This window comes from Oncorhynchus mykiss, chromosome 1, assembly GCF_057628025.1.
Source record: "Oncorhynchus mykiss isolate SJ-2025 chromosome 1, ASM5762802v1, whole genome shotgun sequence".
Lineage (NCBI taxonomy): Eukaryota > Metazoa > Chordata > Actinopteri > Salmoniformes > Salmonidae > Oncorhynchus > Oncorhynchus mykiss.
Window position 1 is genome coordinate 56,552,916 of NC_143022.1, and position 13,396 is coordinate 56,566,311.

General features: G+C 45.2%; 1 protein-coding gene across 6 annotated transcripts in view; it reads right to left on the reverse strand.

The window, feature by feature from the left end:
• tspan18b (tetraspanin 18b) overlaps positions 1-13,396 on the reverse strand; it is a 116,786-nt gene that overhangs the window by 12,868 nt on the left and 90,522 nt on the right. For all 6 annotated transcript variants that reach the window (XM_021605563.3, XM_021605552.3, XM_021605543.3 and 3 more), the window contains 4 exons: positions 11,908-12,003; positions 1,917-2,111; positions 1,423-1,497; positions 1,190-1,288 (listed from right to left, as the gene is read on the reverse strand). In XM_021605563.3, the coding sequence (XP_021461238.1) occupies positions 1,190-1,288; positions 1,423-1,497; positions 1,917-2,111; positions 11,908-12,003 (465 nt within the window). The remainder of the gene's footprint in view (positions 1-1,189; positions 1,289-1,422; positions 1,498-1,916; positions 2,112-11,907; positions 12,004-13,396) is intronic.

Below are 13,396 nucleotides of genomic sequence, written 5' to 3' on the forward strand. Positions count from 1 at the left end.
ACAGAAATACCTTATTTATATATTTGCAAACATTTCTAAAAAGCTGTTTCCGCTTTGTCATTATGGGTTATTGTGTGTAGATTAACAAGGAAAAAAATGTACTAGGCCGTCTTCACCACCGGCTGGAGGGCATTGCTGTCATGGAAGGAGCAATTCCCGTACCAGGCCATGATGCAACCGGTCAGGACTCTCTCGATGGTGCAGATGTAGTATTTGGAGAGGGCCTGGGGTGGCATGCTAAATTTCTTCAGCTGCCTTAGGAAATAGAGATGCTGTTACGCCCTCTTGACAAGAGTGGTGGTGTTGTTGTTCCATGACAAGTCCTCAGTGATGTGGACACCGATGCATTTAAAACTCCTGACTCTTTCTACTGCAGTACCGTTGAGGGAGAGGTTGTTCTCCTGGCACCACAAATCCAGTTTCTTACCTCCTCCCTCTAGGCTGACTCGTCATTGTTGGTTATCAGGTCTACATCCGTGGTATCCTCAGAAAACTTGATGATGGCGTTGTTGTCGTGCAAAGCCACGCAGTCGTGGGTGAACAGGGAGTACAGAGTGCTGAGGACACTCTCCTGGCGGGCCCATGTGTACAGTGTGGTGAGTCAGTGTGGAGGAGGTGATGTTGCCAATTCTCACAGCCTGTGGTTTGCCTCTCAGGAAGTCCAGGATCCAATTGCAGAGGGTGGTGTCCAGACCCAGGGCTCTGAGCTTGGTGTCGAGCTTGGAGGGAACAATAGTGTTGAATACTGAATTGTAGTCAATGCACAGCATTCTCACATGGGTGTTCCTCTTGTTCAGATGTGTTACGACCATATGAATAGCGATGGAAATCTTCTGTGGATCTGTTGGAGCAGTAGGCAGATTTGAGTGGGTGACCTGGGTTAGTGTGATGTGGCGATAGTCATTTGGACATGTCACCTTGTTTTTCTTGGGCCCTGGGACGATAGTGGTCTCCTTGAATCAAGTGGGGACTACAGCCTGAGACAGGGACAGGCTGAAGATGTCCAAGAAGACGCCTGCTAAGTAGATAATTGTATTTTGTATATCTACCAAAAGCAAGTATCAGGGTTGGGGTGAATTCCCTTTCAAGTCAGTCAATTCTGGAAGTGAACTGATTGGAATTGACTTGAATTGAGTATATTGAAATGGAATTGAACTCAAGCTTAGCAAGTAAAGTATTTTAGCCTTACAGTGTTCATGATAGCGTTCCACGTTCCAGTGAAGACATCAGTGTTATTGTAGCCCTGGTAGTGCCTCTTCAGCTCCTTCGTGAAGTACTCTCTGGTCAGCTATACAGGACATGGAGAATGTTAGTATTAGTTCTGTATGGTCAGAGGTTTTACTGTATCACCATGATGAAGGGGACAGTGTTTGCACACTACAGTGGATGGTCATAGGATCTATAAGGAGAGAATTTACTCACATGCTCCCGGAATATGAAGGCCAGGATTGCTGCAGCTAGTTCCGCCAGGAAGATGACCAGGATGAGCATGAAAAACTGCAGGGGCACAGGAGAGACAGCAGGAGGGAGGGAGAGAGAGGGACGGGGGTGGACAAGACATTCAGTGAGAGGAGAGACGGAGAGAGATAAAGGGAGAGAACGAGTAACAGACTTAGTGTCAGCAAAAGTGAGTGCGAGTCACAAAAAATTCAACACTAACTATGCATGTGGCCTGGTGCACCGAAGGCAAATTATTGGAAGCATGAAATATACTCTGTTTTATTATGGCTTATTTATTTTTCCATCTATCTCAGGCCAGCATGACTCTCTCTCGCTCACATACAAAGAGCAGCAGACACTTGTTCTCAATGATGACTCCAAAGCAGCAAAGGAATGTTGATAACACTGTTATAACGCTGTGACCTACTGTACTGTCACAATTACTCTATAATATAACACAGTGTAGGCCTACTTACAAACATCAGCAGACACTTGTTCTCCCGGATGGCTCCACAGCAGCCCAGGAAGCCCAATAGGAAAAGCATTCCCCCCATGGCAAGGATGATGTAGACTCCTGTGAAGAGCAGAGGGTTGGCTGCTACGATCTCCTTGAAGCCTGTAGGGTCCACCAGCACCCACACACCCACACCCAGGAGGAAGGAGCCTCCCAGCTTGGAAAAAGAGGGGAGAGTGGGAGAGAGAGGGTTAAGTTTAGTTTATCTGCATATGATAATTGCAATTAATGGAAGAAACAGAATATGTGCAGTTTAGGTAGGAAACCTAACAGGGACTTATGAAAACCTCACCAAAGAGGGATGGAGGGAGGGAGGGAGAGTTAAATCACCCTCACAACCTCTACTTTTTCAATACGGTACTCCTGAACTCCTTGTATGTGACTCCTCCATCTTGGCTCCATGTCCATGTTATCAGCTATAAAAGTCATTTTTACATGGTGATCGTATGTCAGAGTGTCACTGGCTCTGTAGTAGATCCTGAGGAAGTCTGTGCGAGGAGGAAATTGGGTCAGCACTCCCTCTAATGGTGTCTCTGGTCTCGTCTCCCTATCTTTGCAACTGTTCCCCCAAGAGATAATTTCAGCTCTTTCATATTACCAATCTGTTACATTTGTATACCTCTTGCAGGGGAGAAACATGTAAAATGTTGTGTGTTCCTTATGTTTCCTTATGTGGTAATATGTCAAAGTAACTGAATGTTGAAGGCTTCAATGAAAAGTCATAGTAAGCCAAGAGCAGTCTCCGGGAGATATTCCCACCTCTGAGAGAAGTCGCTGGTGTAGAGCCGGCTGCTTCCTCCAGCCAATCTTCCAGCTTTCCATCAGCCCTGAGTGCCCTGCCTACCTCTCTGCCATAGAAACCTCTCCACTTTCTTTGCCAGCTACCTGGCTGTTTATTTACCACCACAGACAAATGCTGGCACTAAGACCGCAACTCAGTCAGCTGTATAAGGAAATAAGCAAACAGGAAACCACTCACCCAGAGGCGGTGCTCCTAGTGGCCGGAGACTTTAATGCAGGGAAACTTAAATCAGTTCTAACAAATTTATATCACCATGTTAAATGTTCAACCAGAGGGAAAATTTTTTTTTTGATCACCTGTCCTCCACACACAGAGACGTGTACAAAGCTTTCCCTCACCCTCCAGTTGGTAAATCCGATCACAACTCTATCCTCCAGATTTATGCTTACAAGCAAAAATTAAAGCAGGAAGCACCAGTGAATCAGTCTATAAAAAAAGTGGTCAGATGAAGCAGATGCTAAACTACAGGACTGTTTTGCTATCACAGACTGGAAAGTGTTCTGGGATTCTTACGGTGGCATTGAGGAGTACACCACATCAGTCACTGGCTTTATCAATAAGTGCATTGAGGACATTGTCCCCACAGTGACTGTAGTACATACCCAAACCAGAAGCCATGGATTACAGGCAACATTCACACTGAACTAAAGGGTAGAGTTGCCGCCTTCAAGGTGCGGGACTTAACCCGGAAGCTTTCAAGAAATCCTGCTATGCCATGCGACGTACCATCAAACAGGGAAAGCGTCAATACAGGGCTAAGATTGAATCACTGGCTCCGGGCTTGCAAACTATTACAGACTACAAAGGGAAGCACAGCCGCGAGTTGCCCAGTGACACGAGCCTACCAGACGAGCTAAATCACTTCTATGTTCACTTCTAGGCAAGCAACACTGCATGCATGAGAGAATCAGCTGTTCCAAACAACTCTGTGATCACGCTCTCCGTAGCCGACGTGAGTAAGACCTTTAATAAACAGGTCAACATACACAAGGCTGCGGGGCCAGACGGATTACCAGGACGTGTGCTTCGGGCATGTGCTGACCAACTGGCAGGTGCCTTCACTGACATTTTCAACATGTCCCTGATTGAGTCTGTAATACCAACATGTTTCAAGCAGACCACCATAGTCCTTGTGCCCAAGAACACAAAGACAACATGCCTAAATGACTACAGACCCGTAGCACTCACGTCCGTAACCATGAAGTGCTTTGAAAGGTTGGTAATGGCTCACATCAAGACCATTTCCCCAGAAACCCTAGACCCACTCCAATTTGCATACCGCCCAAACAATTCACAGATGATGCAATCTCTATTGAACTCCACACTGCCATTTCCCACCTGGAAAAAAGGAATACTTATGTGAGAATGCTATTCATTGACTCCAGCTTAGCGTTCAACACCATAGTACCCTCAAAGCTCATCACTAAGGCTCCTGGGACTAAACACCTCCCTCTGCAACTGGATCCTGGACTTCCTGACAGGCTGCCCCCAGGTGGTGAGGGTAGGTAGCAACACATCTGCCACGCTGATCCTCAACACTGGAGCTCCACAGGGGTGCGTGCTCAGTCCCTTCCTGTACTCCCTGTTCACCCACGACTGCATGGCCAGGCACAACTCCAACACCATCATTACGTTTGCAGACGATACAACAGTGGTAGGCCTGATCACCGACAATGATGAGACAGCCTATAGGGAGGAGGTCAGAGACCTGGCCGGTGGTACCAGAATAACAACCTGTCCCTCAACGTAACCTAGACTAAGGAGATGATTGTGGACTACAGGCAAAGGAGCACCGAGCATGCCCCCATTCTCATCGACGGGGCTGCAGTATAGCAGGTTGAAAGATTCAAGTTCCTTGGTGTCCACATTAACAACAAACTAGAATGGTCCAAACACACCAACACAGTCGTGAAGAGGGCACGACAAAGCCTATTCCCCCTCAGGAAACTAAAAAGATTTGGCATGGGTCCTGAGATACTCAAAAGGTTCTACCGCTGCAACATCAAGAGCATTCTGACTGGTTGCATCATTGCCTGGTACGGCAATTGCTCGGCCTCTGGCCGCAAGGCACTACAGAGGGTAATGTGTACGGCCCAGTACATCACTGGGGCTAAGCTGTCTGCCATCTAGGGCATCTATAACAGGCGATTTCAGAGGAAGGCAAAATTATTCAGCCCCTTTACTTTCAGTGCAGCAAACTCTCTCCAGAAGTTCAGTGAGGATCTCTGAATGATCCAATGTTGACCTAAATGACTAATGATGATAAATACAATCCACCTGTGTGTAATCAAGTCTCCGTATAAATGCACCTGCACTGTGATAGACTCAGAGGTCCGTTAAAAGCGCAGAGAGCATCATGAAGAACAAGGAACACACCAGGCAGGTCCGAGATACTGTTGTGAAGAAGTTTAAAGCCGGATTTGGATACAAAAAGATTTCCCAAGCTTTAAACATCCCAAGGAGCACTGTGCAAGCGATAATATTGAAATGGAAGGAGTATCAGACCACTGCAAATCTACCAAGACCTGCCGTCCCTCTAAACTTTCAGCTCATACAAGGAGAAGACTGATCAGAGATGCAGCCAAGAGGCCCATGATCACTCTGGATGAACTGCAGAGATCTACAGCTGAGGTGGGAGACTGTCCATAGGACAACAATCAGTCGTATATTGCACAAATCTGGCCTTTATGGAAGAGTGGCAAGAAGAAAGCCATTTCTTAAAGATATCCATAAAAAGTGTTGTTTACGGTTTGCCACAAGCCACCTGGGAGACACACCAAACATGTGGAAGAAGGTGCTCTGGTTAGATGAAACCAAAATTGAACTTTTTGGCAACAATGCAAAACGTTATGTTTGGTGTAAAAGCAACACAGCTCATCACCTTGAACACACCATCCCCACTGTCAAACATGGTGGTGGCAGCATCATGGTTTGGGCCTGCTTTTCTTCAGCAGGGACAGGGAAGATGGTTAAAATTGATGGGAAGATGGATGGAGCCAAATACAGGACCATTCTGGAAGAAAACCTGATGGAGTCTGCAAAAGACCTGAGACTGGGACGGAGATTTGTCTTCCAAAAGGTCGCAAAGTTCAAGGGGGCCGAATACTTTCGCAAGGCACTGTACATACTACCTCAATCAGCCTGACTTTAATTATTTTTTTTATTTCACCTTATAACCAGGTAGGCTAGTTGAGAACAAGTTCTCATTTGCAACTGCGAACAGGTACCTGGCTGAGGTGCACCCATGACCAGCTCTGAAACCAGATTGCATAGCGAAGAAGGTATGGTGGGATTCGAAATGGTCAGTAATCTGTTTGTTAACTTGGCTTTCGAAGACCTTAGAAAGACAGGGTAGGATAGATATAGGCCTGTAGCAGTTTGGGTCTAGAGTGGCCCCCTTTGAAAAGGGGGATCACCACGGCAGCTTTCCAATCTTTGGGAATCTCAGACGATACGAAAGAGAGGTTGAACAGGGGTTGCAACAATTTCGGCAGATATTTTTAGAAAGAGAGGTTCCAGTTTGTATAGCCTGGCTGATTGGTAGGGGTCCAGATTTTGCAGCTCTTTCAGAACATCAGCTATCTGGATTTGGGTAAAGGAGAAATTGTGGGGGCTTTGGCGGGTTGCTGTGGAGGGTGCCGGGCAGTTGACCGGGGTAGGGGTAGCCAAGTGGAAAGCATGGCCAGCCGTAGAGAAATGCTTATTGAAATTCTCAATTATAGTGGATTTATCGGTGGTGACAGTGTTTACTAGCCTCAGAGCAGTGGGCAGCTGGGATGAGGTGCTCTTATTCGCCATGGACTTTACAGTGTCCCAGAACTTTTTTGAGTTAGTACTAGAGGATGCAAATTTCTGTTTGAAAAAGCTTGCCTTAGCTTTTCTAACTGCCTGTGTATATTTGTTCCCAACTTCCCTGAAAAGTTGCATATCACGGGGGCTATTCGATGCTAATGCAGAACGCCACAGGATGTTTTTGTGCTGGTCAAGGGCAGACAGGTCTGGAGTGAACTATTCCTATCTATTCCTAGTTCTAAATTTTTTGAGAGGGGCATGCTTATTTAAGATGGTGAGGAAGGCACTTTTAAAGAATAGCCAGGCATCATCTACTGACGGGATGAGGTCAATGTCATTCCAGGATACCCCTGCCAGGTCGATTAGAAAGGCCTGCTCACAGAAATGTTTCAGGGAGTGTTTGACAGTGATGAGGGGTGGCCGTTTGGTTGCAGACCCATTACGGATGCAAGCAATGAGGCAATGATCGCTGAGATCTTGATTGAAAACAGCAGAGGTGTATTTGGAGGGCGAGTTAGTTAGGATGACATCTATGAGGGTGCCCGTGTTTACTGATTTGGGGTTGAACCTGGTAGGTTCATTGATAATTTGTGAGAGATTGAGGGCATCAAGCTTAGTTTGTAGGATGGCCGGGGTGTTAAGCATGTCCCAGTTTAGGTCATCTGGTAGCACGAGCTCAGAAGATAGATGGGGGGCAATCAATTCACATAATGTATCGAGGGCACAGCTGGGGGCAGAGGGAGGTCTATAGCAAGCGGCAACAGTGAGAGACTTGTTTCTGGAAAGGGGAATTTTTAGAAGTAGAAGCTCAAATTGTTTGGGTACAGACTTAGATAGCCTGCAGAGTTCTGTATTACTATCTCTGCAGTAGATTGCAACACCGCCCCCTTTGGCAGTTCTATCTTGGCGGAAAACGTTATAGTTACGAATGGAAATTTCAAGGTTTTTGGTGGTTTTCCTAAGCCAGGATTCAGACACGGCTAAGACATCTGGGTTGGCAGAGTGTGCTAAAGCAGTGAGTAAAACAAACTAAGGGAGTAGGCTTCTAATGTTAACATGCATGAAATCAAGGCTTTTACGTTTACAGAAGTCAACAAATGAGAGCACCTGCGGGGTGGGAGTGGAGCTAGGCACTGCAGGACCTGGATTAACCTCCACATCACCAGAGGAACAGAGGAGAAGTAGGATAAGAGTATGGCTAAAGGCTATAAGAACTGGCCGTCTAGCACGTTCGGAACAGAGAGTAAAAGGAGCAGGTTTCTGGGCACGATAGCATAGATTGAAGGCATAGTGTACAGACAAAGGTAAGGTAGGATGTACATTGGAGGTAAACCTAGGCATTGAGTAAAGAATAGAGAGATATAGTCTCTAGAGATGCTTAAACCAGGTGATGTCATCGCATATGTAGGAGGTGGAACCACATGGTTGGTTAAGGCATATTGAGCAGGACTAGAGGCTCTACAGTGAAATAAGACAGTAATCACTAACCAGGACAGTAATGGACAAGGCATATTGATATTAGAGAGAGGCATGCGTAGCCAAGTGAACATATGGGTCCAGTGAGTGGTTGGGCTGGCTGGGGACACAGCGATTCAGACAGTTACCAGGCCGATTCTAACAAGCTAACAGTTTGTAGGCCGGGGCTAAACAAGCTAGCAGCTAGTAGACCGGGGCAAGCTAGCTGTTAGCAGGCTGGGTTAGCATGCAAGCAGTTAGCATGGGCTAGCAGTTACAGACCGTGCAGGTAAGCTAGCAGTTAGCAGGCCGAGGCTGGAAACTAGCAGTTAGTAGACCGGGGCAAGCTAGTAGTTAGCAGGCCGGGTTAGCAAGCAGTTAGCAGGGGCTAGCAGTTTGCAGACCGGTGTCTGTATGTAGCCTCGCTACTTTTATAGCCTCGCTACTGCATATAGCCTTTTTACTGTTGTTCACCTAACACCTTTTTTGCACTATTGGTTAGAGCCTGTAAGTAAGTATTTCACTGTAAGGTCTACACCCTCGGGCGTGTGGTTGAAGATGGCCCGGAAGCGGCGGGTGAAATCCTCGAAGTGGTCCAGCGCCGCATCTCCTTCTCCCCACACAGCGTTGGCCCACTCCAGAGCTTTCCCCGAGAGGCACGAGACGAGGGCGGACACCCTTTCACGGCCCGAGGGAGCCGGGTGAACGGTCGCCAGGTATATATCCAGCTGCAGCAGGAAACCCTGGCAGCGTGCGGCCGTCCCATCGTACTCCCTGGGAAGTGCTAGACGAATCCCACTGGAACCGTGTGCGGAGGGGGTGAGTAGTGGAGACCCCTGTTGTGCTGGTGGGGTTTCTGGAGGGCTCTCTGTCTCTCCCAGCGGTCCATCATTCACCCGGTCCATAGCGGTGCCGAGATGGTGAAGCATCGCCGCGTGCTCCTGGACGTACTTCTCGACTCCGCTACCCGGGGTACCTGCTGCTGCTGACTCCATAATCTGGGTGTGGAATTCTGTAATGGAGTGCGTAACTGGCTGCAGGGAAGTCAGGCGCAGAAGGCGCAGAAATGCGTAGCAAACGGAACCCTATTTTGAGGCGAACAAAATACGGCACTCAGAAAACTAACCACACACGGGTTACAATAACCCGGCGCAAACCAGCCTGGAGTACACATATATTTACACATAACCATTCCACACACAGACATGGGGGGAAACAGAGGGTTATATGCAAGATGAGTAATGAGGGAATGCAAACCAGGTGTGCGGGAAAACAAGACAAAACAAATGGAAAATGAAAGGTGGATCGGCGATGGCTAGAAGACCGGTGACGTCGACCGCCGAACGCCGTCCGAACAAGGAGAGGGACCGACCTCGGCGGAAGTCGTGACAGATGGGACCAGATTTCTTCTAATCAGGTCATATGCTTTTTTTTTTTACTCCTGTTTAAATTCCTGGCCCTAGGGAGGATTAAGACATGAAAATCCTGTCAAACAAGTCGTGAGGCGAATCAGTCTAAACAGTACTTTTCAACGCTTTTTGTCTATTTGTTTTATTAAACCTGAATCAAAAGTGCTGTGGAAAATGCCAGCTCGCCACACGTACTGCTGTGCTGATCTCTGCAACAAATTAACAAACATGTATGATTTATATGTATCTTATTTTTGGGTTGCTGGAATGAGCTTCGATACAAACACCTCATGTCAACTACCCGGTGAATTATACCCCTGTTTTCAGTCGTAATTTGCATTTACCACATAGCCCAATGATTTGCATGATATTGATTAAAATTAAGCATGGTTTGTTGTAAGGTAGGCCTACTGTACTTTTATATTTGTATTAGAAGGGTAATCATTCATTTTTTTATAGGCTAACATTACTTGATGAAGCTTTAGCTAGCAGTAACTCTGCTTTTGTCCTGAAGCCTTCAGAAAGTATTCACACCCCTTGACTTTTTCCACATTTTGTTGTGTTACAGCCTAAGTTTAAAATTGATTAAATTGAGAATTGTTGTGACACAACATCCCATAATCCCTTGAGTCAATACGTATTCAATCCCTTTGTTATGGCAAGCCTAAATAGGTTCAGGAGTAAAAATGTGCTTAACAATTCACATTATAAGTTGCATGGACTCACTCTGTGTTCAATAATTGTCATGGTGTATCAATAAACCCAGTCACTACAAAGATACAGGTGTCCTTCCAAACTCAGTCGCCAGAGAGGAAGGAAACCACTCAGGGATTTCATCATAAGGCCAATGGTAACTTTAAAACTGTTCCAGAGTTTAATGGCTGTGATAGGAGAAAACTGAGTATGGATCAACAACATTGTAGTTACTCCACAATACTAATCTCAATGACAGAGTGAAAAGAAGGAAGCCTGTACAGAATAAAAACATTCCAAAACATGCATCCTGTTTGCAACAAGACACTAAAGTTATACAGCAAAACAATTCACTTTTTGTCCTGAATAAAACGTGTTGTTTGGGGCAAATCCAATACTTAACACATTACTAAGTACCATTCTCCATATGTTCAACCACAGTGGTGGCTGCATCATGTATGTGTATAATCGTTAAGGACTGGGGAGTTTTTCAGGATAAAGAAACAGAACGGAGCTAAGCACAGAAAATATCCTAGAGCAAAACCAGGTTCAGTCTGCTTTTCACCAGAAACTGAAAGATGAATTCACCTTTCTTCAGCAGGTCAATAAACTAAAACTCAAGGCCAACTGGAGTTGCTTACCAAGAAGACAGTGAATGTTTGAGTGCCCGAGTTACAGTTTTGACTTAAATCTGCTTGAAAATCTATGGCAAGACTTAAAAATAGTTGTCTAGCAATGATCAACAATCCATTTGACAGAACTTGAAGAATTTTGAAAAGAATAATGGGCAAATACTATACAATGCAAGTGTGCAAGAACTTAAGGACTTACCCAGACTCTAACACCTATTAACTCAGGGGTGTGAATACTTATGTAAATTAGATATTTAATTTTCAATACATTTTCTATACATTTGCAAAAATGTATAAACATGTTTCCTTTTGTCATTATGGGGTATTGTGTTACAACCTGAATTTAAAATTGATTACATATTTGTTTCTTGCACATCTAAAATGTGGAATAAGTCCAGTGGTATGAATACTTTTTCAAGGCACTGTAAGGTAGGTCAGTGGGGGGCTTCAGCTAACTGCCATTGCCCCCTTTCCTCTACCTCTCAAAGTGAATGCACCCTTCCCTCCATTCCTCCCTCCTGAACATTCTCTTATCTCCATCCTCCCGCTTTCACTAAACCCTATCTGCAGCACCAGTGGGTGACTCTTTAGTGATTAGGAGAAGGGGGATAGGAAGGAAAGGAGAAGAGGGGGTAGAGATATGAGCATCACACACTCATCCTCACACCATTCCCTTCCTCCTGGGAAAGAACCTGTCTTTCAATAAATGTCCAAGAAAACGTTCTGTCAAAGGCAGAGCTTAGAGCTATAGAGGCAACCATTGTCTCATGGGATGGTGGGAGGGTAGAACTGTCTGAGAGTATAAACAAAGGAATGGACATGGTAACAGTCACTGGTTGCTACTGAGAAGTTATTCAACCCTCCCCACTAAATTTAATTATATGACCCTCCTCACCACTACCCCCATACCCCCAGTTATTGGCTCTCTCTGGAGTTACCTTTGATTGTCTGATCAAAACTGAACAAGCAAAACATCAATTGCAAGCTGCATACCCAGTGGAACTGTAAATATGTGTCATCACCAAAATGCCTCCGTGTCTTATTAAATACATGTGAGACCACAATAGAGAGATGGAAAGAGTACTGTTAGATACCATAGGAGGATATATAGGATATACAGAATATATACAGTGTACTGTATATAGGAGGACAGTTTAAGATAATACTTACGAAGATGAGAAAGTTGAAGACAAACATGAGGTATTTGATGCAGCTGAGACAGTCTCTGTCCATGGCTGTCCCTCTCGCTGAAGCCTCTCCCAGCCCCTGAGAGAGAGAACACACAGAGACAGAGCAGTCATTTAAACTGATTTTGTTCTGCAAGAATACACACAACACAAAACCCAGAACTCACTTTTTAATGAGTTCAGCCCATCAAATATACAGTACCAGTCAAAGGTTTTGACACACCTAGTAATTCAAGGGATTTTCTTCATTTTTACTATTTTCTACATTGTAGAATAATAGTGAAGACATCAAAACTATGAATTAACACATATGGAATCATGTAGTAACCAAAAAGTGTTAAACAAATCTGAGATTTGAGATTCTTCAAAGTAGCCACCCGTTGCATTGACATCTTTGCACACTCTTCACATTCTCTCAACCAGCAAATTAAATGCTTTTCCAACAGCCTTGAAGGTGTTCCCACATATGCTGAGCTCTTGTTGGCTGCTTTTCCTTCACTCTGCGGTCCAATTCATCACCAACCATCTCAATTGGGTTGACATCGGATGATTGTGGAGGCTAGGTCATCTGATGCAGCACTCCATCACTCTCCTTCTTGGTCAAATAGCCCTTACACAGCCTGGAGGTGTGTTGGATCATTGTCCTTTAAAAAAAAAAAATGATAGTCCACTAAGCACAAACCAGACGGGATGGCGTATCACTGCAGAATGCTGTGGTAGCCATGCTGATTAAGTGTGCCTTGAATTCTAAACAAATCACTGACAGTGTCACCAGCAAAGCACCCCCACACCATAACACCTCCTCCTCCACGCTCCACGGTGGGAACCACACATGCAGAGATCATCCATTCACCTGCATTTGGTACCAAAGATCTCAAATTTGGACTCATCAGACCAAAGGACAGATTTAAACCGGTCTGATGTCCATTGCTCGTGTTTCTTGGCCCAAACAAGTCTCCTCTTCTTATTGGTGTCCTTTGGTAGTGGTTTCTTTGCAGCAATTAGACCATGAAGGCCTGATTCACACAGTCTCCTCTGAACTGTTGATGTTGAAATGTGTCTTACTTGATCTCTGTGAAGCATTTACTTGGGCTGCAATTTCTAAGGCTGGTACCTCTAATGAACGTATCCTCTGCAGCAGAGCTAACTCTGGGTCTTCCTTTCCTGTGGCTGTCCTCAAGAGAGACAGTTTCATCATAGCGCTTGATGGTTTTTGCGATTGCACTTGAAGAAACTTTAAAAGTTCTTGATTTTCCGGATTGACTGACCTTCATGTCTTAAAGTAACGATGGAGTGTAGTTTATCTTTGCTTATTTGAGCTGTTCTTGATCTGTTCTTGCTTTTACCAAATAGGGCTATCTTCTGTATTCCACCCCTACCTCACAACACAACTGATTGGCTCAAACGCATTAAGGCAAGAAACTCTACAAATGAACTTTTAACAAGGCACATCTGTTAAATGAAATGCATTC